At 46.9% G+C, this 25,821-nt stretch overlaps 1 protein-coding gene across 1 annotated transcript in view; it reads right to left on the reverse strand.

Annotated features, from left to right (window-relative positions):
- Positions 1-1,766: 1,766 nt before the first annotated feature.
- pgm5 (phosphoglucomutase 5) overlaps positions 1,767-25,821 on the reverse strand; it is a 147,988-nt gene continuing 123,933 nt past the window's right edge. Inside the window, exons 10-11 of the mRNA XM_078530029.1 lie at positions 24,729-24,863; positions 1,767-2,311 (exon numbers count right to left, since the gene is read on the reverse strand). Of these exons, the coding sequence (XP_078386155.1) occupies positions 2,222-2,311; positions 24,729-24,863 (225 nt within the window). The 3' untranslated portion in view covers positions 1,767-2,221. The remainder of the gene's footprint in view (positions 2,312-24,728; positions 24,864-25,821) is intronic.

Raw genomic sequence — 25,821 nt, forward strand, 5'->3', positions numbered from 1 at the left:
AGATAGGTGTAATGGTTGGAGGAATGTGTAAGGGAGGGGGTTCACAAGGGGATGCCCAGGTAAATGTGCAAGGGAGGGGTCTGTGGAGTCAGTGACTGCCTCCTGGGAAATGAACTGAGGGTGGGGGTGGTAGGAGTGAATGGTGAGTGTGAGAGGGGGCAGAGGGAGACAGTAGGGTAGGAGGCTGAGGGTACGTTGGTAACAGAAGAAGGGACAGCGAGGGTGATTGGTGGGGACACAGAGGGAGACATGGACCCTGGGGGTGGGAAGGAGGGGATTGTGGACGTCAACCTGGATGGAGGTGGGATTTTCAGGAAGGTAGGGAATGTGCACGTTCACCTGGATGTCCTGGAAAGATAACGGTTCGGGTTGTTAGGTGACGGTGGGGAGGTCGAAGGTGATGCCGGGGTGGTGGACTGTGATGGGGGAAAGGACATGGGTGACGGGGGGAGGGGAAAGGACGGGGGAGCTAATCAGAAACATGATGACTACCACGCTGTGCAAATGGAAAGTGAGCGGCACAGGTGCTGCACGGGAGTGTGGTCAGTGGGTGGGCGGAGATGCAGGTCGGCTCCGAGGGACAATGAGGGCGACTCTGAGAACCCCAACAGGCAGCATTGAAAATGCTCGGGGCAGTGAGGTGAGTGTGATGGATGAAGGCTCCACATGAGTGGGAGAATGCTTACATGAGGCTCCAACAGGCCCTGCCACACACACACTTCTCCCTCCAGAATGACTCATGGTCCGGCTGCATGCAGCTGAACTGCTAGTAGTGAGGGCATGCAGGAGGAGGACTCGCGAAACCTGCCAATGAAGCTGAGAAACAACGTTACACATGACTCAGTGAAAGTGAACATATTTTCAGATTATAAATTGACAAAATGTTTTCACCTGTACAACCACTTGTGATCAGAAATTCTTAACTTTTCTAGGCCTGCCACTTCTTCTAGGTGCTGCCCTGACATCCGCAGCAGGGGTGGAGACAGCCTATGCAATGGTCGGCCCTGTTGCCTCTGATGACTTCGGCGTGGGTCCTCTGGAGAGCCGAGGCCTTGAGGGTCCTGGTTTGCTTTGGCTGTCGTCCTGTGGGCCAGCTGCTCCCTCTGCGGTGACAGAGGACGAGGTTGAGGGGTCACAGGCAAAGGGAGCGGACAGGCTGTGAGATTCCTGAGTAGACTGAATAGCCGTAGACGGCTGCTCCTGACCTGTGGAACTCATTTGCACACAGCACACAGCTGCCTCGTGGAAGGATGATGCCCATCCAGGTTAAATACCGTGAAAAAGACCATTCTACAAGGATAGCTAATATCGAACGGCAAAGAATTAATTTTGAGAAATGGCTGACATAACCTCACCCTGCGAACGGAGAAAAAGCCTTTTATTCCCAGAAACAGGCAGATGGGTTGTGTGCATGGCGTTGGCATTGATGCACGCACGGAGGGTATGGGCAGGCTGGCGCTGGGGAGCGATGTCACTGGGTTTCTGTGCATGCGCGGACCAGTGCGCATGTGCAGACGGGTATCGGTGGCCATCTTGTGGTGGCAGGAGACACAACGGGTCCTGAACACCTTCAGTCAACAAAAATCCATCAATCTCAGCATTAAAATTAACGATTAATCTAGCGTCAGTTGCCATTGTGGAATCTAATGCCAAATTTCTACCACCCATGGGGCTCTTTTGATGACCTTGTGTAATGGAAAGCACGATTTATTCCGTGAAATGCTCACATTATGTGACTTGAGGCACAACCATAATAACTAAATTAATTTGTTAGCAATATAGTTTAATAATATTTGTGGGGTGGGGAGGGGAAGTTGACAATTTGTTTTATTAAATGATGAGTTTACAATAATATAATTGTACACAGCCAGTGGACGGCCTTTACCATTGAATCTAAAACGTTAAGATTAACACACAGGCCGTCTCATATAGTAAATGCTAACTCAAACAACACATCTCATGCAAGGATAACACGGGTGGCTCTTTATAAAATACATCATTGTTGTTAACATCAAGTACATCAATATTGTTAACACAAAAGCAAAAAAAAAAGAACTGGACGACCTCATTCTTTCGCGAAACATTACTTCTCTCTTCCCTTTTCTTTGTTAGTGATTGGATGCGAAGCTGTGAGCAGCCGGTATGAAAAACAAAACAAAAAATAGAATCTCTCTCTCTCTCTCTCTCTCTTGGCCCCTAGGGAGTTGTCAGTGCGTCGCTCTCAGGTAATGACTGTGGGTCCCCTCCTGCCTGTCCGATCGTGAATCTGAGACAGCTTCAGCGCGATGGCCATCAGCGGACCCAGCACCACCTGTGGAAGAGAAACAGAAACCACTGCTGAATGGGATCCTTCCTGAAGGCGCCCCTCCACCCCTTCTGATGGTCGTTCATTCACAGGGAACAGAAGGAGGCCATTCAGCCCCTCCATCCTGCTCTGCCATTCGATTAGATCGTGGCTGTATCTTAACTCCATCGACCTTGCCTTGGTTCTATAATTCTGTAAACCCTTGCTTAACAAAAACCCATCAATCCCAGTCTTGAAATTTTCAGTTGACCCCGCCCCAGACCCAACAGCTTTTTGGGGGAGAGAGTTCCAGATTTCCATTCCCCTTTGTGTGAAGAAACGCTTCCTGACATCCCCTCTGAACGGCCCGGCTCTAGTTTTAAGATTCCCTTGTTCTGGACTTCTCCACTCCCTCCACCCCGATCTCTCTCTGTCTACTCTATTCAATTCTATTAATCAACTTAAACATCTTAATCTTCAAGGGGGTACAAGCCTAGCCTATGCTAACAGTCCTTATAATTTAACCCTTTTAGCCCTGAATTGTTTTAGTAAAACTGCCCAGTCCCAGGCCATTATCTCTTCCCATTCACACAGAGTGGGCGAGTCCATTTTGAAAAGCGTTCTAAAATTAATTCTTAAAATAAGAAGACTCTTGGCCGAAAGATGCAGCGCTGCAACAGCAATTTGCATTTATATATAAAAGGGGAGGCGATGGAGAAGTATTGTCGCTGGACCAGTAATCCAGAGATCCAGGGTAATGCTCTGAGGACCCGGGTTCCAATCCAGCGGAATTCAATAAAAATCTGGAATTAAAAAGTCTAATGGGGAACAATTGTTGTAAAAACCCACCTGGTTCACTAATGCCCTTTGGGAGAAGGGAAATCTGTCTCTTCTGACCCCTTACCTGGGGTCTGGCCTACATGTGACTCCAGACCCACTCTTAAGTGCTCTCTGAAATGGCCTAGCAAAATGAAACCGGATGGACCACCCGGCATTGACCTAGGCACCGGAAACGACAATGGCAATCGCAGCCCTGTCGACCCTGCAAAGTCCTCCTTACTAACATCTGGGGGCTAGTGCCAAAATTGGAAGAGCTGTCTCACAGACTAGTCAAGCAAGACATCCTCACGGAATCATACTTGACAGATAATGTCCCAGACACCACCATCACCATCCCTGGCCACCCGTGCCAGTGGGACAGGACATAACCAGCAGAGGTGGTCACATAGTCGTATACAATCGGGAGGGAGTTGCCCTGGGAGTCCTCAGCATCAACTCTGGACCCCACGAAGTCTCACATGGGCAAAGAAACCTCCTGCTGATTACCACGTACCGCCATCCCTCAGCTGATGAATCAGTGCTCCTCATGTTAAACACCACTTGGAGGAAGCACCGAGGGTGGCAAGGGCACAGAATGTACTCTGGGTGGGGGATTTCAATGTCCATCACTGAGAGTGGCTCATTAGCACCACTGCTGACCGAGTCCAAAATGACATTGCCGCTGTACTGGGTCTGCGGCAGGTGGTGAGGGAAAAACATATTTGACCTCATCCTCATCAACCTGCCTGCTGCAGATGCATCTGTCCATGACAGTATCGGTAAGAGCGACCACCGCACAGTCATTGTGGAGACGAAGTCCCGCCTTTACATTGAGGATACCTTCCATCGTGTGGTGTGGCACTACCACCCTGCTAAATGGGATTGAGTTTGAACAGATCTAGCAACTAAAGACTTGGCATCCATGAGGCGCTGTGGGCCATCAGCAGCAGCAGAATTGTACTTGAACACAATCTGTAACCTCCTGGCCCGGCATATCCCCCACTTTACCATTACCATCAAGCCAGGGGATCAACCCTGGTTCAATGAAGAGTGCAGGAGGGCATGCCAGGAGCAGCACCAGGCACACCTAAAAGTGAGGTGTGAACCTTTAACACAGGACTACTAGCATGCCAAACAGCATAAGTAGACAGAGCTAAGTGATCCACAACCAATGGATCAGATCTAAGCTCTGCCGTACTGCCACACGCAGTGGTGAATGGTGGTGGACAATTAAACAACTCACTGGAGGAGGAGCTTCCACAAATATCCCCATCCTCAATGATGGGGGAGCCCAGCACATCAGTGCAAAAGATAAGGCTGAAGCATTCGCAACAATCTTCAGCCAGAAGTGCCGAGTGGATGATCCATCTTGGTCTCCTCCAGAGGTCCCCAGCATCACAGTTGCCAGTCTTCAGCCAATTTGATTCACTCCACGTGATATCAAGAAACAGCTGAAGGCACTGGATACTGCAAAGGCTATGGGCCCTGATAATATTCTGGCAATGGTACTGAAGACCTGTGCTCCAGAACTTGCCGCGCCCCTAGCCAAGCTGTTCCAGTACAGCTACAACACTGGCATCTACCTGGCTATGTGGAAAATTGCCCAGGAATGTCCTGCACACAAAAAGCAGGACAAATCCAACCCGGCCAATTACCGCCCCATCAGTCTACTCTCGATCATCAGTAAAGTAATGGAAGGGGTCATCAACAGTGCTATCAAGTGGCACTTGTTTAGCAATAATCTGCTCACTGATGCTCAGTTTGGGTTCCGCCAGGGCCACTCAACTCCTAATCTCATTACAGTCTTGGTTCAAACATGGACAAAACAGCTGAACTTCCGAGGTGAGGTGAGAGTGACTGCCCTTGACATCAAGGCAGCATTTGACAGAGCGTGGCATCAAGGAGCCCTAGCAAAACTGGAGTCAATGGGAATCAGGGGGAAAACTCTCCGCTGGTTGGAGTCCCTAGCACAAAGGAAGATGGTTGTGGTTGTTTTAGGTCAATCATCTCAGCACCAGGACATCTCTGCAGGAGTTCCTCAGGGTAGTGTCCTCAGCCCAACCACCTTCAGCTGCTTCATCAATTACTTTCCTTCCATCATAAGGTCAGAAGTGGGGATGTTCGCTGATGATTGCACAATGTTCAGCACCATTTGCAACTCTTCAGATACTGAAGCAGTCCATGTCCAAATGCAGCAAAACCTGGACAATATCCAGGCTTGGGCTGACAAGTGGCAAGTAACATTCGTGCCACACAAGTGTCAGGCAATGACCATCTCCAACAAGAGAGAATCCAACCATTGTCCCTTGATGTTCAATGGCATTATCATTACTGAATCCCCCACTATCAACATCCTGGGGGTTACCATTGAACAGAAACTGAACTGGACTAGCCATATAAATACTGTGGCTATAAGAGCAGGTCAGGGGATCCTGCGAAGAGTAACTCACCTCCTGACTCCCCAAAACCTGTCCACCATCTACAAGGCACAAGTCAGGAGTGTGATGGAATACTCCCCACTTGCTTGATAAGTGCAGCTCCCACAACACTCAAGGAGTTTGACACCATCCAGGACAAAGCAACCCGCTGGATCGGCACTACATCCACAAACATTCACTCCCTCCACCACCAACGTACAGTAGCAGCAGTGTGTACCATCTACAGGATGCACTGCAGGAACTCACCAAGGCTCCTCAGGCAGCACCTTCCAAACCCACGACTGCTACCATCTAGAAGGACAAGGGCAGCAAACACATGGGAACATCACCACCTGGAAGTTCCCCTCCAAGTCACTCACCATCCTGACTTGGAAATATATCGGCCATTCCTTCACTGTCGCTGGGTCAAAATCCTGGAACTCCCTTCCTAACAGCACTGTGGGTGTACCTACACCACATGGACTGCAGTGGTTCAAGAAGACAGCTCACCACCACCTTCTCAAGGGCAATTAGGGATGGGCAATAAATGCTGGCCTAGCCAGCGAATTAATTAAAAAAATGTCCCAAGGTGTTTCACAGGAGTGTTATCTCGGACAAAATTTACCATCAAGACATCTGAGGGGATTTTAGGGACAGGTGACCAAAAGCTTTGTCAAAGAGACAGGTTTTAAGAAGTGTCTTAAAGTAAGAGGGAGAGGTGGAGAGATTTAGGGAGGGAATTCCAGAGCTTAGGCTCTGTGCAGTTGAAGGCACGGCCACCAACAGTGTAGAGATGGAAATGGGTGATCCACAAGAAGCTGGAACTGGAGGAGCGCAGAGATCTCTGCGGGTTGTAGGGGCTGGTGGAGATTACAGAGATAGGGAGAGGGTGAGGGCCATGGTCAGATTTGGAAACAAGCATCAGAGGTTTAAATTCGAGGGCTGTTGGACATTTAGCCAATGTAGGTCAGTGAGTACAGGGTGATGTGTGAATGGGGCTTGGTATGAGTTAGGACACAGGCAGCAGAGCTGATGAGCTATAAGCATCAAGTCTTCTTTTTGTATATTGTGTATGTATTTGGCAATGTTGCCTCTAATTCAAAGATGTTAACTCAAATGATCTAATAATAGACAATTTTGCTGTGTTATTCACATAGTTGGATTCAAAATGTTGACCTGTTCAAATTTCTATAGCTCAAACTAATGACTTTGAATCATTAGAGATGGACTTTTAAATTTTGTTATATTATTATGGTACAAAACTTAATTGTAAAATGGATTAGCAATAGAACTGGCATCACAGCCTGTGTCCACACTGCCCTCATCAGGTTGGATGGTGGTACTGTCTAGGCTGCAGACTCTACAGGGTAATGGGGGTGCGAGCACAACACTGGAAACAAGTGTAAAATTAACAACCTGCAAGTCAGAGTAAAGCTTACAATCAATCCTGCTTCTCATTTAATGGAAATGAAAGATGATAGGCCACCTATCAGAAACAACAGTTGTGAATAATAAGGTATGTCAGAACAAAAACAAAAATACCTGGAAGAACTCAGCAGGTCTGACAGCATCTGCGGAGAGGAGCACAGTTAACGTTTCGAGTCTGTATGACTCATCAGAACTAAGTAAAAATAGAAGAGAGGTGAAATATAAGCTGGTTTAAGGTGGGGTGGGACAGGTAGAGCTGGATAGAGGGCCAGTGATAGGTGGAGATAGCCAAAAGATGTCATAGACAAAAGAACAAAAAGGTGTTGAAGGTGGTGATATTATCTAAAGGAATGTGCTAATTAAGGGTAGAAAGCAGGACAAGCAAGGTACAGATAGCTCTAGTGGGGGTGGGGTGGGGTGGAGGGAAGGAATCGAAAAAGGCTAAAAGGTAGAGATAAAACAATGGATGGAAATACACTTAAAAATAATGGAAATAGGTGGGAAAAGAAAAATCTATATAAATTATTGGAAAAAGGGGGATCGGAAAGGGGGTGGGGATGGAGGAGAGAGTTCATGATCTAAAGTTGTTGAACTCAATATTCAGTCCGGAAGGCTGTAAAGTGCCTAGTTGGAAGATGAGGTGCTGTTCCTCCAGTTTGCGTTGAGCTTCACTGGAACATTGCAGCAAGCCAAGGACGGACATGTGGGCATGAGAGCAGGGTGGAGTGTTAAAATGGCCAGCGACAGGGAGGTCTGGGTCATGCTTGTGGACAGACCGAAGGTGTTCCGCAAAGTGGTCACCCAGTCTGTCTTCGGTCTGTCCGCAAGCATGACCCAGACCTCCCTGTCGCTTGCCATTTCAACACACCACCCTGCTCTCATGCCCACATGTCTGTCCTAGGCCTGCTGTATTCAACACCTTCAACACCTCTTTGTCCTTTTGTCTATGACATCTTTTGGCTATCTCCACCTATCACTGGCCCTCTATCCAGCTCTACCTGTCCCACCCCCCCTTAAACCACCTTATATTTCACCTCTCTTCTATTTTTACTTAGTTCTGTTGAAGAGTCATTCGGACTCGAAACGTTAACTGTGTCCCTCCCTGCAGATGCTGCCAAACCTGCTGAGTTTTTCCAGGTATTTTTGTTTTTGTTTTGGATTTCCAGCATCCGCAGTTTTTTGCTTTTATAATGAGGTATGTCAGCTCTGGCTCACACTCTGAGTTGGAAGGTTGTGGGTTCAAGACCCAATCCAGAGATTTGAGCACAAAATCTAGGCTGACACTGGAGGTGCAGTACTGATGGACTGCTGCACTGTTAGTGGTGCTGTCTTTCAGGTGAGATGATAAACTAAAGTCCGGCTTACCTACTAATGTAGATGTAAAAGATCCCATGGCGCTATTTGGAAGATGGCCAGACCTCAGTGTTCTAGCCAATATTTATCACTCAACCAACATCACTAAAAAACAGATTATTTGGTTGTTACCATGTAGTTTGTGGGAGCTTGCTGTGCACAAAATGGCTGCCATGTTTCCTACATAACAACAGTGCATGCCCTGAGCAGGGTGACCAATCTCCCGGATTTTACAGGGCTGCCCCTGATTTGTTGGACTTGGCCCATGTCTTAGGCTGTTTGTTTCCGAGACGCAGTTTGTCCCGTAATCCAGACCCCTAAACCTTGCGTGTGTGCAGCACACGTCTGTGCTCCCCACCTGGAGGCCTGATCTTAAAGCTCGGCAACTCTCACAGGTTCACACCCCCCCACCCCCACCCTATTCTCACAGGTTCACACTCCTCCCACCCCCACCCCACTCTCACAGGTTCACACACCCCCCACCCCCACCCTATTCTCACAGGTTCACACTCCCCCCACCCCCACCCCGCTCTCACAGGTTCACACACCCCCCACCCCCACCCTATTCTCACAAGTTCACACTCCCCCCCACCCCGCTCTCACAGGTTCACACTACCCCCACCCCCACCCCGCTCTCACAGGTTCACACACCCCCCACCCCCACCCTATTCTCACAGGTTTACACTCCCCCCACCGCCACCCTATTCTCACAGGTTCACACTCCCCCCACCCCCACCCTATTATCACAGGTTCACACTCCCCCTACCCCCACCCTATTCTCACAGGTTCACACTCACCCCACCCCCACCCTATTCTCACAGGTTCACACTCCCCCCACCCCCACCCTATTCTCACAGGTTCACACTCCCCCCACCCCCACCCTATTCTCACACGTTCACACTCCCCCCCACCCTATTCTCACAGGTTCACACTCCCCCCACCCTATTCTCACAGGTTCACACTCCCCCCCCACCCTATTCTCACAGGTTCACACTCCCCCCACCCCCACCCTATTCTCACAGGTTCACACACCCCCCCACCCCCACCCCGCTCTCACAGGTTCACACTCCCCCCACCCCCACCCTATTCTCACAGGTTCACACTCCCCCCACCCCCACCCTATTCTCACAGGTTCACACTCCCCCCACCCTATTCTCACAGGTTCACACTCCCCCCACCCCCACCCTATTCTCACAGGTTCACACTCACCCCACCCCCACCCCGCTCTCACAGGTTCACACTCCCCCCACCCCCACCCTATTCTCACAGGTTCACACTCACCGCACCCCCACCCTATTCTCACAGGTTCACACTCCCCCCACCCCACCCTATTCTCACAGGTTCACACTCCCCCCACCCCCACCCTATTCTCACAGGTTCACACTTCCCCCACCCCCACCCTATTCTCACAGGTTCACACTCCCCCCACCCCCACCCTATTCTCACAGGTTCACACTCCCACAACCCCCACCCTATTCTCACAGGTTCACACTCCCCCCCACCCTATTCTCACAGGTTCACACTCCCCCCACCCCCACCCCGCTCTCACAGGTTCACACTCCCCCCCACCCCCACCCTATTCTCACAGGTTTACACTCCCCCCAACCCCACCCTATTCTCACAGGTTTACACTCCCCCCACCCTCACCCTATTCTCACAGGTTCACAATCCCCTCATCCCCACCCCCACCCCAACCCGCTCTCACAGGTTCACACTCCCCCCCACCCCCACCCTATTCTCACAGGTTTACACTCCCCCCAACCCCACCCTATTCTCACAGGTTTACACTCCCCCCACCCTCACCCTATTTTCACAGGTTCACAATCCCCTCACCCCCACCCCCACCCCGCTCTCACAGGTTCACACTCCCCCCACCCCCACCCCCACCCCGCTCTCACAGATTCACACTCCCCCACCCCATTCTCACAGGTTTGCCCCCGCCCCCACCCCCACCCCCACCCCCACCCCGTTCTCACAAGTTCACACTTCCCCCACCCCCACCCCGCTCGCACAGGTCCACACCCCCCCCCCCCACCCCCACCCCCACCCCGCTCTCACAGGTCCACACTCCCACCCCCACCCCGCTCTCACAGGTTTACACTTCCCCCACCCCCACCCTATTCTCACAGGTTCGCCCCTTCCCCCACCCCCACCCCCACCCCCACCCTGCTCTCACAGATTCACCCCACCCCCACCCCACTCTCACAGGTTTGCCACTTGGAAATGTCCCTTTAAGTTTCTCCTGACAGTTGGCCACCCATGATTTCGTGAAAGGTGCTATATAAATGCAAGTCTCTCTTTTCTATACAACATTTTAACCTTGCTTCAATTACAGTCAGAATAACTAAACAGTTTGAGATGTCAATCTTACAAGCTGCATCTTTATTAGAATTATTGTATAGAAATCTATTCCCGCTTTGAAATCATTTAGCGCACAAGATACACATTCGTCATGATGCAAGTACACATTAAGGCAGTAAGCTCTCATTCTGCTGCTGAAAGTTACTCAGACAGCAATAGGTTTTCACTGCTGTGCCGTTGCTTTTAGTACTGCCCTCATATGGATGACAAATTATGTTAGAGTTTCCGTTATGGGGCCAATTGAGCAATTAGGCCCGGAATGTGTTTGAAATTGTGCTAAAACCCACCTGGCATAATCACAGGACAAAATCTTCTAAGAAACAACGACAGAATGTAACCTTTTCCTCTCCTATTCAAAAGTATTCTTTGATATATTTAAAAAGCGGTAACCTGGCTCAGTTTGATTAATAAATTGAAAGTGTGTTTTTTCAGAAAAAAGAAGCACTTTTAACAAGGTATTCAGTCTTTTACCTTTGCGTAATCCAATTGAAAATCACTGAAAATAACTAAGGAAAAACTCTACTGAAACATATAATGGTTTGATCAGTGTACAGTAGTCAGCTTCTCAGTCAATTAACTATTTCTTGATAGAAAGACTTTTGAAATGTGCTCCTTGTGCATAATGTAAGAAATAGAGTGCAGTTTGAAAAGCCTTCCCAACCGTGCACAATCGGTGGGATATCACAATATTGATCGAAGGTTATAGAGTTATAGAGTCATCTACGGCACAGAAGGAGGCCTTTCTACCCATCGAGGCCGTGCTGGCTCTCTGCCGAGCAATCCAGTCAATCCCATTCCCCTGCTTGATCCCTTTGGTCCTGCAAGTTTATTTCCCTCAAGCGCCCGTCCACTTGCTTTTTGAAATCAGTCATCGTCTCCGCTCCTGAGTGGGCAGCGAGTCCCAGGTCTTTACCACGCACTGTGTGAAAAAAAATGTTTCCCCTCACATTCCCCCCACCCCCTTGCATCTCTTGCCCCAAAACCGTGAATCTGTGGTCCCCCCTAGCGCTTGGACGATCGGCCAATGGGGAAGGATTTTCCTTGCTGTAGGCGTGGCCTAATCCAGGCGAATCGAATCCTGACCCAGTTTACAAGATCTCGAGAAACACGGGAGTAAGTGGTTAAGGGACGTTACTCACTTATGCTTTAAAATTCCCTGATCTTTTTACTCTGTCTTGGCTGATTCCATCTGGATGGTGCTGATGTAGCGAGTGGGGACAAGCAGGAACTCGACCCCCTGATGTTTGTCTAATCTGCCGCCGGCTGCATACAAAATAATTATGAAGTTGTGGAAAGGTTTAGAAATATTTTGGATTGTGAGTCAACTGCGCCTCCTTGTGGCAGGTCACATACAAGTGCAGCAATCACTGAGCAGCTGAAGATCATTCCCCTTCACCCAAAAACACAGGCAACTGAAACATTGTGAAAGTATTTTTCACATCTTATTCCTTTAGCTCTTTCCTCTCTCTTGATAACTTCCACAGATACTAGACAGAGTGTGATATCTCACCCTTGTGGCTTTCCATGATGTGCTAGACCATATGTTGAATGTTAGCTATTTGACTATGGAATCACAGGATTGTAATGGTACAGAAGGAGGCCATTCAGCCCATTGTGTCTGCACTGGCTCGCCAAATGAACAATACGACTCAGTGCCATTCTCCTGCCTTTTCCCCATAACCCTGCACATTGTTTCTATTCAAATAATCATCAAATGCCCTCTTGAATGCCTCGATTGAACCTGCCTCCACCACACTTCCAGGCAGTGCATTCCACTCGCTGTGTGAAAAAGCTTTTTCTCACATCACATTTACTTCTTTTGCAAATCACTTTAAATCTGTGCCCTCTCATTCTCAATCCTTTTACGCGCGGGAACAGCTCCTCCCGATCTACTCCGTCCAGCCCCCTCATGATTTTGAACACCTCTATCAAATCTCCTCTTAGCCTTCTCCTCTCCAAGGAGAACAGTCCCAACTTCTCCAATCTATCTTCGTAACTGAAGTTTCTCATCCCTGGAACCATTTTTGTAAATCCCTTCTCTACTCTCTCCAATGTGTTCACATCCTTCCTAAAACCCAAGATACTATATGCTTTATTAAATGCTCTCTCCACCTGTCCTGCCACCTTCAATAATCAATGCACATACATACCCAGGTCCCTCTGCTCCTGCACACTCTTTAGAATTGTACCCCTTATTTTATATTGTCTTTCCATGTTCTTCCTACCAAAATGAATCACCTCACACTTCTCCACATTGAACTTCATCTGCCATCTATCTGCCCACTCAACTCACTTGTCTGTGTCCTTTTGAAGTTCTCCACTGTCCTCCGCACAGTTTACAATGCTTCTAAGTTTTGTATCATCTGCAAACTTTGAAATTGTCCCATGCCCACCAAGATCTAGATCATTAATCTATATCAGGAAAAGCAAGGGTCCCAATATCAACCCCTGGGGAACTCCATTACAAACCTTCCTCCAGCCCGAAAAATATCCATTAACCATCACTCACTGTTTCCTATTACTCAGCCAATTTTGTATCCATGTTGCTACTGTCCCTTTTATTCCATGAGCTGTAACTTATCTCACAAGTCTGTTGTGTGGCACTGTATCAAATGCCTTTTGGAAGTTCATGTACACCACTCCCAAGTACAGCTCCCAGCAGGTTGACTGAGCAGTAATCTGAGGCAGCATCCTTGGATGATCTTTCTTCCCTCCACTAGAGGGAGTCAAAGGTTAATTGCTGAGGTCCCACTGCTACACCAAATTAACAAGAGATTGGTTAACGAGAGATCGGTTAACAAGAGATCAGTTAATAATAGACCTCGGCATAACCTTAAAAATAGAGCCAGGCTGTTCAGGGGTAATGTCACAAAGAACTTCTTCACACAAAGGAAGTCAAAGTCTGGAACTCTCGCCCCCTCCCCCCAAAATAAAGCGGTTGCAACTGGGGGTCAATTGAAAATTTCAAAATTGAGATTGATAGATTTTTGTCAGGTAAGGGGATTAAAGGTTCCAAAACTGAAGTGGGTAGATGGAGCTAAGATACAGATCACCCATGATCTAACTGAGTGGTGGAACAACTCGACAGGCTGAATGGCCTCCTCCTGTTCTCATGTTCCTGTCAGCTACTAAAAGATTAAATGTGAGGTTGGGTGCCACTGCTGGGTTTGTCCAGTTAACCACTGCTGCCCAAGTTAATAAGAGATGGGTTAACAAGAAATCGATGAGTTAAAGATTAGGGACCGATTGGACTGAGGAAGTAACAAGCAAGATGGACAAAGGGGAACCTGTAGATGTGGTGTACTTGGATTTCCAAAAGGCATTTGATAAGGTGCCACGGCAAAGGTTGCTACACAAAATAAGAGCTCCTGGTGTAAGGGGTAGCCTATTCGCATGAGTAAAGGATTGGCTAGCCAACAAGAAGCACAGCAGAGGGATAAATGGGTCATTTTCAGGTTGACAAGCTGTAACTAGTGGAGTGCCACAGGAATCAGTGCTGGGGCCTCAACTATTTATAATCTATATTAATGACTTGGATGAAGGGGTTGAATGTATAGTTGTTAAATTTGCTGATGACACAAAGATAGGAAGAACAGTAGGTTATGAAGAGGACATAAGGAGTCTACAAAGGAATATAGATAGGCTAAGTGCATGGGTAAAAAATTGGCAGATGGAATATAATGTGGGAAAATGTGAGGTTTGTCCACTTTGTCCACTTTGGTAGGACGAATAAAAAAGCTGCATATTATTTAAATAAGAGAAATTGCAGAACTCTGCGGTACAGAGGGATCTGGGTGTCCTGGCACACAGGAACATAGAAAATAAGAGCAGGGTAGGCCATTTGGCCCCTCAAGCCTGCTCCGCCATTCAATAAGATCATGGTTGATCTACCTCAGCTCCTTTTTTGTGCAGGTATCCCGATATCCCTTGATATCTTTAATATCTAGAAATCTATCGATCTCTATCTTAAATATACTTAGTGACTGAGCTTCCACAGCCCTCTGGGTTCGAGGATTACAAAAGGTTTACCATTCTCTGAGTGAAGAAATTCCTCCTCATCTCAGTCCTAAACAGCCTACCTCTTATTCTGAGACTGTGTCCCCTGGTTCTAGACCCCAAGCCAGGGGAAAGCAATTTGAATGACAAAAGGATAGTATGTAGGTACAGCAAGTGATAAGGAAGGTAAATGGAATGTTAAAAGCAAAAAAAACTGCGGATTCTGGAAATCCAAAACAAAAACAAAAATACCTGGAAAAACTCAACAGGTCTGACAGCATCTGCGGAGAGGAGCACAGTTAACATTTTGAGTCCAAACGACTCTTCATCAGAACTAAGGAAAAATAGAAAAGAGATGAAATATAAGCTGGTTTAAGGTGGGGTGGGACAAGTAGAGCTGGATAGGGGGCCAGTGATAGGTGGAGATAACCAAAAGATGTCATAGACAAAAGGTCAAAGAGGTGTTGACGGTGGTGATATTATCTAAGAGATGTGCTAATGGTGACATTAAGGGTAGAAAGCAGGACAAGCAAGGTACAGGTAGCCCTAGTGGGGGTGGGGTGGGGGGAAGGGATCGAAATAGGCTAAAAGGTAGAGATAAAACAATGGATGGAAATACATTTAGAAATAATGGAAATAGGTGGGAAAAGAAAAACATATATAAATTATTGGAAAAAGAGGGATCGGAAAGGGGGTGGGGATGGAGGAGAGAATTCATGGTCTAAAGTTGTTGAACTCAATGTTAAGTGTGGAAGGCTGTAAAGTGCCTAGTCGGAAGATGAGGTGCTGTTCCTCCAGTTTGCGTTGAGCTTTACTGGAACATTGCATCAGGCCAAGGACGGACATGTGGACATGAGAGCAGGGTGGTGTGTTGAAATAGCAAGTGACAGGGAGGTCTGAGTCATGCTTGCGGACAGACCGAAGGTGTTCCGCAAAGCGGTCACCCAGTCTGCGTTTGGTCTCTCCAATGTAGAGGAAACTGCATTGGAAGCAGCGAATGCAGTAGACTAAATTGAGGGAAGTGCAAGTGAAATGCTGCTTCACTTGAAAGGAGTGTTTAGGCCCTTGGATGGTGAGAAGGGGGGAAGTAAAAGGGCAGGTATTGCACCTTCTGCGGTTGCACGGAAAGGTGCCTTGGGAGGGGGTTGAGGTGTAGGGGGTGATGGTGGAGTGGACCAGGGTGTCCTGAAGGGAACGATCCCTGCGGAATGCCGCCAAGGGCGGGGTGAAGGGAAGATGTGTTTGGTGGTGGCATCATGCTGGAGTTGGCGGAAATGGCGGAGGATGATCCTTTGAATGCGGAGGCTGGTGGGGTGATAAGGGAGGACAAGGGGGATCCTATCATGGTTCTGGGAGGGAGGAGAAGGCGTGAGGGCGGATGCGCGGGAGATGGGCCGGACACGGTTGAGGACCCTGTCAACCACCGTGGGTGGAAAACCTCGGTTAAGGAAGAAGGAAGACATGTCAGAGGAACTGTTTTTGAAACTGGCATCATCAGAACAGATGCAACGGAGGCGAAGGAACTGAGAGAATGGGATGGAGTCCTTACAGGAAGCGGGGTGCGAGGAGCTGTAGTCGAGGTAGCTGTGGGAGTTGGTAGGCTTGTAATGGATATTGGTGGACAGTCTATCACCAGAAATTGAGACAGAGAGGTCAAGGAAGGGAAGGGAAGTGTCAGAGATGAACCATGTGAAAATGATGGAAGGGTGGAAATTGGAAGCAAAATTAATAAATTTTTCCAGGTCCAGACGAGAGCATGAAGCAGCACCGAAGCAGTCATCGATGTACCGGAGAAAGAGTTGTGGGAGGGGGCCAGAGTAGGACTGGAACAAGGAATGTTCCACATACCCCATAAAGAGACAGGCATAGCTGGGGCCCATGCGGGTACCCAGAGCCACACCTTTTATTTGAAGGAAGTGAGAGGAATTTAAGGAGAAATTGTTCAGTGAGAGAAAAAGTTCAGCCAGACAGAGGAGAGTAGTGGTGGATGGGGATTGTTCGGGCCTCTGTTCGAGGAAGAAGCAGAGAGCCCTCAGACCATCCCAGTGGGGGATGGAGATGTAGAGGGATTGGACGTCCATGGTGAAGAGGAGGCGGTTGGAGCCAGGGAACTGGAAATTGTTGATATGATGTAGGGTGTCAGAGGAATCGCGGATGTAGGTGGGAAGAGACTGGATAAGGGGAGAGAGAATGGAGTCAAGATAGCAAGAAGTGAGTTCCGTGGGGCAGGAACAGGCTGACACGGTCGGTCTGTCAGGACAGTACTGTTTGTGGATTTTGGGTAGGAGGTAGAAGCGGGCCGTCTGAGGTTGGGAGACTATGAGGTTGGAAGCTGTGGAAGGAAGATTTCCAGAGGAGATGAGGTCAGTGACAGTCCTAGAAACAATGGCTTGATGTTCAGTGGCGGAGTCATGGTCCAGGGGGAGGTAGGAGGAAATGTATGTGAGTTGACCCTCAGCCTCTGCGAGGTAGAGGTCAGTAAATGGAATGTTGTTGTTTATTGCAAGGGGAATGAAATATATAAGTAAGGAAGTTTTGCTACAGTTGAACAGGGCATTATTGAGACCATATCTGGAGGACTGTGTACAGTTTTGGTCTCCTTACTTAAGAAAGAACATAATTGCATGAGAAGCAGTTCAGAGAAGGTTCACTCAACTGGATTGGGGGCTTATCTTATGAGGAAAGGTTGGACAGGCTGGGCCTGTATCCATTGGAGTTTAGAAGAATGAGAGGTGATCTTATTGAAACATATAAGATCCTGAAGGGAACTTGACAGGGTGGATGCTGAAAGGATGTTTCCCCTGTGTAGGACACACAAACACAATTTAAAATTAAGGGGTCTTCCAATTAAGACGGAGATGAGGAGAATTTTTTTGGCTCAGAGGGTCACTAGTCTGCGTGGTTCTCTTCACCAGAGAGCAGTGGAGGTTGGGTCATTGGATATGTTTAAGACAGAGTTAGATAGATTCTTGATTAACAAGGGAGTCAACAGGGGATAGACGAAATGTGGAGTTGTGGCCACATTCAGTTCAACCGTGATCCTATCAAATGGCGGAGCAGGATCAAAAGGGCCGAATGGCCCACTCCTGTTCCTAATTTGTAGTTTTGTCTGTTCGAATGTAGACTGCCAAAAATGCTATTAACTGTTGAGTCTCAGCACTAACATGTTGAAGAGCAGGAAGACTATTATTAATGCTTCTTAAAACAACTGTTCACCAACACTGCCAACGTGTCTGAAAAATTACACTTGCATAAGCAATGTAATGACGGTGATATTAATATTAATGGAAGCTCAGTTATCCATAGACTTGTATGAAACATTCTCCCAGTTAGTTGGTATTATAGCTATGTTCATTTTGATCGCTATCCTTATGTCTCGCCAAACTTTGCGGGCTTGTATATGTGTACATCACAGTGCTATTAATCAATGATCAAACAAGTCCACTGATAGTCTTTCAGCTTTTTCTTTAAATCCTACTGTTCTTCCACTTTGAAAAAGGTATATATTTCACTCAGCCATACCTCCAGTCTTGACTGTTTCGATTGTCTCCTGGCTGGTGCCCCACCTTGCACGTTCCATGAATTTTAGCTCATCCAAAGCTCGATGCCCATATCCTAACTTGCACCAAATCCTGTTCATCCATCACCCACATGTTCACTGATTTACACTGGCTCCTGATCCAGCAACACTTCAGATGCAAAAAGCCTTGTTTTCAAATCCCTCCCTGTCCTCCTTCCTGCTCCCTATCTGTAATCTCCTCCATCCTTCTGCGATCTCTACACTCCTCCAATTCTGGTTTCTCGATATCCTTGATTTCCATTGCTCAATCTTTGGCGGCCGTGCCCTTAGCTTCCTGGGCCCAAAGCTCTGGAATTCCCTCCCTAAACCTCTCCGCCTCTCTACCGCTCTCTCCTTCTTTAAGACACTTCTTAAAACCTACCTCTTTGACCAAGCTTTTGGTCACCTGCTCTAAATTTTGTTTGATTATTGCTCCTGTGAAAAAGCTTAGGATTAAGGTGCGATACAAATACAAGTTGTTGTTAGGTAGACAGGAGGAAGAGATACAATTTTGGCCTCAGCAAGTACTTGAGCAGGCTTCAGGAAGACTGGGTAGGCCTCTGATTTTCCCTCCTTACTGTTGTTATATGCATTCTTTAGATGTCTCAATGATGAGGTCTTGAGACTTGGATGTTTAGACATGAACTGTTTATTGTTAACCTTTAACTATTTACAGATCCCAGGTTACTGTCATGCATAGTGCTGTTACCTCCATGCAGTCTAGTTCCAGAGTGTTCTTTCTGGACTCTTCGCTCAGTCTATTAACATGTGACTCTATACATCATACTGTGGGCAGTGCTATTCTCAAGTCTCACATTAACCCTTGCTCTGCTGAGCACGTTTACATTACTGTGGCATGCAGGCACAAAAAACATTATATAACACTTACCTGTGAGGAAACATCCTTAACATCATTGCCCAAACTGGTGACTAACCCTGTGGAGAAGCTGCATGTGTAGAGCTGCAGTTATTGAGTTACCACCTATCACCAGGGTTTGGACTATGCAACCTAATGTTTGAGTGAGCTGCCCATAATCTTTTATAATGTGAACTCAAAGCGAGACTGGTAACTATTCTTCTCTGCTCACTGTTTCCTCTTGCGACCTGAGCTGTTTGTTACTAAATCTTTCAATAAGTTTCCATCAGTAGCAAAGCAAACATCTTAGAATTGTAGAATGTTACAGCACAGAAGGAGACCATTTGGTCCATCATGCCTGTGCTGGCTCTTTGAAAGAGCTATCCAATTAGTCCTAATCCCCTGCTCTTTCCCCACACCCTGCAAATGTCTTCTTTTTAAGTGCTTATCCAATTCCCTTTTAAAGTTACTATTAAATCTGCTTTCAGGCAGCGCATTCTAGATCAGAACAACTTGCTGTGTAAATACAATTCTCCACCTGTTCCCTCTGATTCATATGCCAATTATCTTAAATCTGTCTCCTCTACTCACTGATGTTCATGCCACAGGGGCCATATGATTTCCAATCCTCCAATCCCCTCTCTGGGTGTCAGTATTATTGAGTGCGATTATTGAAAAGCGATTTCTTTTCTAAACAATGGGCCTATTGCAGACTGTACAGCAACAATTCACTACTCAAACTTGACATGACCAGGAATGCTGAGAATAGCTGACCCAGCACAATGGTGGCGTAGCAATTATTACCCCAGATGTTGAAGCGAAGATTTTGGCAAGGAAGCAAAACTGCTCCTCACTTACAAATTCTCTGGCACTAACACCTGCCTCTGAACAGTTGTCGTCCCCCCTACAACCCTCCCTATCTCTGTAACCTCCTCCTGCCTCTACAATCCTCCCTATCTCTATTACCCCCTCCAGCCCCTACAAGCCACCCTCTCCCTGTAACCTCCACTAGCCTGTCCAACCTTCCTTTATCTCTGTAACCTCCTCAGGTCCCTACAACCCTCCCTCTTCCTGTAACCTCCTACAGCCCTTACAACCCCCCACTATCCCTGTAACCTCACCCAGCCCCTACAACCCTCCCAATCTCTGGAACCTACTCCAGCTCTACAACCCCCAAAGATATCTGCATTTCCCTAATTCTGGCCTCTTGCACAATCCTGATTTCTTTTGCTCCAACATTGGTGGGCTTGCCATCAGTTGCTTGGACCCTAAGCTCTGGAACTCCCTCCATAGGAGGTGGGGTGCTCTGTCTGAGAGTGTGGTGGAGGCAGATTCAGTTGTGGCTTTCAGAAGGGAACTGGATAAGAACCTGAAGAGAAAGAAATTGAAGGGCTACAGAGAAAGGGTTGGAGAGGAGCTAGGTAACTTGTTCTTGCAGAGAGCTCGCAGGGACTCAATGGACCGAATGGCCTCCTTCTGCGCTGCAAGCATTCTGTGATTCTACACTTCTTTTCACCTCTCTTTCCTCCTTTAAGACGCTCCTTAAAACTTACCTCTTTAACCAAGCTGTTGGTCACCTGCCCTCACATCTCCTTATGAGGCTCAGTTTGAAATTTTTGTGTTTGATAAGAATCTTCAAAAATGTTTTGCGACATTCTGTGATGTTAAAGGCGCTATATAAATAAAAGTTGCTCTTATGATAATTTTGGCAAAAAGCAGCACTGAATAAAAACCAGTGGAAAATGCTAATGGACGTGCTTTTTTGGTCCATTCACCGCCATTATTGTCGCTGGGTCAAAATCCTGGAGCTCCCTCTCTAACTGCCCTGTGGGTGTACCTACATTTCGCGGCCTGCAGTGATTCAAGAAGGTGGACTCGCCACTACCTTCTGAAGGGGTAATTAGCCAGCCATGCCCACACCCCACGAAAGGACTAAAAAAAATTCAGTGCAAATGGAGTGCAGCTGACTAACTGAGTGAAGACTTAGTTTGGTGAGAGGGGATAAAAGCAAAAAACTGCGGATGCTGGAAATCCAAATCAAAAACAAAAATAAAAATACCTGGAAAAACTCAGCAGGTCTGGCAGCATCTGCGGAGAGGAACTCAGTTAACGTTTCGAATCCGTATGACTCTTCAACAGAACTAAGGAAAAATAGAAGAGAGGTGAAATATAACCTGGTTTAATGGGGAGTGGGACAAGTAGAGCTGGATAGAGGGCCAGTGATAGGTGGAGATAACCAAAAGATGTCATAGACAAAAGGTCAAAGAGGTGTTGACGGTGGTGATATTATCTAAGAAATGTGCTAATAGGTGACATTAAGGGTAGAAAGCAGGATGAGCAAGGTACAGATAGCCCTAGTGGGGGTGGGGTGGGGGGAAGGAATCGAAATAGGCTAAAAGGTAGAGATAAAACAATGGATGGAAATACACTTAAAGATAATGGAAATAGGTGGGTAAAGAAAAACATATATAAATTATTGGAAAAGGGGGGGATCGGAAAGCGGGTGGGGATGGAGGAGAGAGTTCATGATCTAAAATTGTTGAACTCAATATTAAGTCCGGAAGGCTGTAAAGTGCCTAATCGGAAGATGAGGTGCTGTTCCTCCAGTTTGCGTTGAGGTGAGAGGAGAGTTCGGTGAGGTGGGAGGAGGTGTTTGTTTCCTCTTTCTATCCTTCTCACCCCGTAGAACTTGGTTCTTGCTCTACTACAGGGAAAGGAGCTAGCTGTTTGGTGAGTATCTGGTAAGCGCGTAAGTTCTATTCTATACCTAAGGTTTAAAGTAGTACACAAATTGGTGGTAAAGTTAATAAAATATATAAGAAAGCAAGATAAATAAGTGATTAATATAATTAAGTAATCATTTAAAACACATTAATGATGGCAGGACAGGTGCTGTGTCAAGGCTGCAGCATGTGGGAGCTCCTGGATAACATTGTGATCCAGGGCAAACAGGTCTGCAGTAAGTGTTTGTGGCTTGAGGAACTTCAGCTCAGAGTCATTGAGCTGGAGGCTGAGCTGCAGACACTGTGACACATCAGGGAGGGGGAAAGTTACCTGGATGCTTTATACCAGGAGGCAGTCACACCACTTAGGATGGGGTCTTCTGATTGGGTCAGTGGCCAGGAACAGGAGCGTGTGGCTGCAAGTGAGGCAGGCAAGGGGGCCTAGAGGGCAGGAGTGTGAGCCTCTGCAATGGTCCAATAGGTTTGAGGTTCTCTCAGCTTGTCTGGATGAGAGTGGGGGCTGCAGGGTGGATGAGCAAACTGACCATGGCACCCTGGTACAGGAAGCCTTCCAAGTGAGGGGAGCACAAAGGAATGTAATGGTAGTAGTGGAACAGTATAGTGAGGGGGATTGATACGGCTCTCTGTAGCAAAGAGCGAGAGTCCAGATGGCTGTGTTGCCTGCCCAGTGCCAGGGTTTGGGACACCTGCTCAAGGCTGGAGAGGAACTTGCAGTGGGAGGGGGAGGATCCAGTGGTCGTGGTCCATGTAGGTACCAACAATGTGGGCAGGATGAAGAAGGAGGCTCTGCATAGTCAGTATGAGGAGCTAGGCACCAAATTAAGAAGCAGAACCTCAAAGGTAATAATTTCTGGATTATCACCTGAGCCACGTGCAAATTGACATAGGACAAATAAGATTAGAGAGATGAATGTGTGGCTCAAAGACTGGTGTGGAAGAAGTGGGTTCCGGTTTGTGGGGCACTGGCACCAATACTGGGGGAAGTGGGATTTGTACTGTTGGGATGGTCTACATCTAAACCATGCTGGGGCTTGTGTCCTTGTCAGCTGCATAGCTAGGGAAGTAGAGAGGGTTTTAAACTGAATAGTGGGGGAAAGGGATCAAATTTGGGAAGGTGTAGTAAACCAAAGGGTAGAGACAAGGCAAGAGAGAAAGGTGTTAACATGGGAAATGATAAACAGATTGTGACAGGAAGGGACAGAGGGTACAAATCTCAGAGTAAATTAGCAGATAAGGTTGGACAATACAAAAATAATAAAAAGACAAAACTAAAGGCTCTGTATCTAAACACACATAGCATTCAATGCAAAACAGATGAACCGATAGTGCAAATAGAAATAAAGAAGTACGATTTGATAGCCATTACAGAGACATGGCTATAGAGTGACATAGATTGGGACCTGAATACTGAAGGTTATGTGACATTTAAGAAGAACGGGAAGTTAGGATAAAGTGGAGGGGTGGCTCTATTAATTAATGATGGTATTAGTATATTAGAGAGGCATGTCCTAAGTTCAGGAAACCAGGATGTAGCAGCAGTTTGGGTTGAGATGAGAAATGATAAAGGCAAGAAGTCACTTGTGGGAGTGGCATAGAGGCCCCCTAATTGTAACTACACAGTAGGACAGAGTATAAAAGAAGAGATAATGGGAGCTTTCCAGATAGGTACAGTATTAATCATGGGGGGCTTTAATCTGCATATAGACTGGAAAAATCAGATGGGCGTAGATGAGGAGTTCATAGAATGTTCTCGGGATAGTTTCTTAGAACAGCACGCTCTGGAGCCAACCAGGGAGCAGGCTATACTAGACCTGGTATTGTGCAACAAGGTAGGATTAATTGATAACCTCCTAGTGAAGGCACCCCTAGGTAGCAGTGATCATAATATGATCGAATTTTACATTTATTTTGAGGGAGAAACGAGTGCGTCGAGCCTAATATTTTAAACTTAAAGAAGGGCAATTATGAAGGCATGAAAGCAGGAGCTAGCTAAAGTAAATTGGCAAATGAGGTTAAGGGATAGGTCAACTGAAGTTGAGTGACAGTCATTTAGAGGGATATTTCAAAATACACAGGACATACGCATTCCAATGAGAAAGAAAAATTCCAAGGGGAAGGCCCACCATCCTTGGTTAACTAAAAAAGTTAAAGACAGATTTCCTGGCCGGTGAGCAGGGGGCGGGGCCCACTCGCCGACAAGTAAAATGACAGGTTAGGCTTGTATCCACTGGAATTTAGAAGAGCAGGAGGTGATTTAATTGAAACCTTTAAGATCCTGAGAGGTCTTGACAGGGTGGATGTGGAGAGGACGTTTCCTCTTGTGGGAGAATCTAGAACTGGGGGTAACTGTTTAAAAATAAGGGGTCGCTCATTCAGGATAGAGATGAAGAGAATTTTTTTGTCTCAGAGGGTTGTGAGTCTTTGAAACTCTCTTCCTCAAAAGGCGGTGGAAGCAGAGTCTTTGAACATTTTTAAGGCACAGCTAAATAGATTCTTGATTAACAAGCGGGTGAAAAATTATCAAGGGTAGGCAGGAATGTGGGGTTGAGGTTAGTCAGATCAGACATGATCTTATTGAATAGCAGAGCAGGCTCGAGGGGCTGAGTGGCCTCGTATAGCCCCTGATTCATATGTTCGTATCTGAAAGGTTCCTATTCTTCCAAAAGTAGGTTGATGAACATTAGCCTGAAGATTCCTCCCGCAACCCTTAAAATACATCTATTCGACCAAAGTTGTTAATAACCCACCTAATAACACCTTCTTAGGCTCAGCACATATTTCTGACTGATTATGATTTTGTGAGAAACACCTTAGGATGTTTCATTTCTATGCACAATGTAAATGTTGAGTTGAATAATGTACCAGCTGGTATCATCTGTAAATCAGCCTGTACCTTGGTTGCTCGTGTTACCTGTGGATCACTCTCGATCCTGCTGGGATCCCGTTCATAACTCTCCGCGTAGATCCTGATTGTAGATCCCATACTCCCAGTCCCACTCAGTCTAAATATGAGTCTGGAATCATCCGTGAGTATTAACCTCAGGCCCTGTGAGAAGATAAGACTTCAGTCAGCACAAGTCATTTTGTAGTAGTTCCCTACTGGTGGCTCTGACACACAGTGGAGACAAATTTATCTGAGTAGCACTTGATCTAATGTTTCAACAGGAGGAGGTTACAGTGAATGTCTTAACTCATTGCTGAAATTCCTGTGGTGCTGTCTGACAGCTGAGAATAGACCAGATGCAGGGGCCCTGAAAAAATCCTGGACAATACCACTCTCAATCAACAGGTCATCATCCAACACTGACTGGAAATTGCCACCCACCCGTGATTCATCTACTTCACAGTAGATGAAGAATATCTACCCCACACTTTGCTGGTGATGGGATTACCCAACCCAAGCTGGTGATGTTGTGGGATAAATTGTTCATAGGGGTGCCAACTCTCCAGCATTGCTCTGGAGTCTTGAGGAATTGAAGATTAATCTCTGTGACAGGAGCCACATCCAGGAGAAAAATTATAAGGGCATGTTCTTTGAAGGATGTTGTTTATCCAATCTAAATATTGGAGATGGGGTTGGGGGGGGGGGGGGGGTCGTCGGGGGAGGGGGTGAAAGGTTATTTGATTGGTAGTCAAGGGTTCTTTCAATTAATGGTGGTCTGTTTGTTTTCCAATTGGCTGTGGAAGACAGGCCACCATTAGGTGAGGTAAGAGGTCATGTAATGGAACCTCCGAATCGGGCATTGGTATCACCTCTGTAGGCACCAAGGGGTCAGATTTTCAATTTGCCAATGAGGCTTCATGTTGGCATGGTGGATTGACTGCCTGTTCTAGAAGCCACCTAATTTCCATTTATCTCTCAATTAATCTCACCAAAACAGACGCCCTGGTAAATTTCATATTGCTGTTTTGTTGTTTGTGGGAGCTTGCTGCGCATAAGTTGGCATATCACCATAATAGCAACTAATCTCCCAAAAGGAATGTCATACATGGGAGGTATGTGG

Source organism: Cetorhinus maximus, chromosome 2, assembly GCF_964194155.1.
Source record: "Cetorhinus maximus chromosome 2, sCetMax3.hap1.1, whole genome shotgun sequence".
Taxonomy (NCBI): domain Eukaryota; kingdom Metazoa; phylum Chordata; class Chondrichthyes; order Lamniformes; family Cetorhinidae; genus Cetorhinus; species Cetorhinus maximus.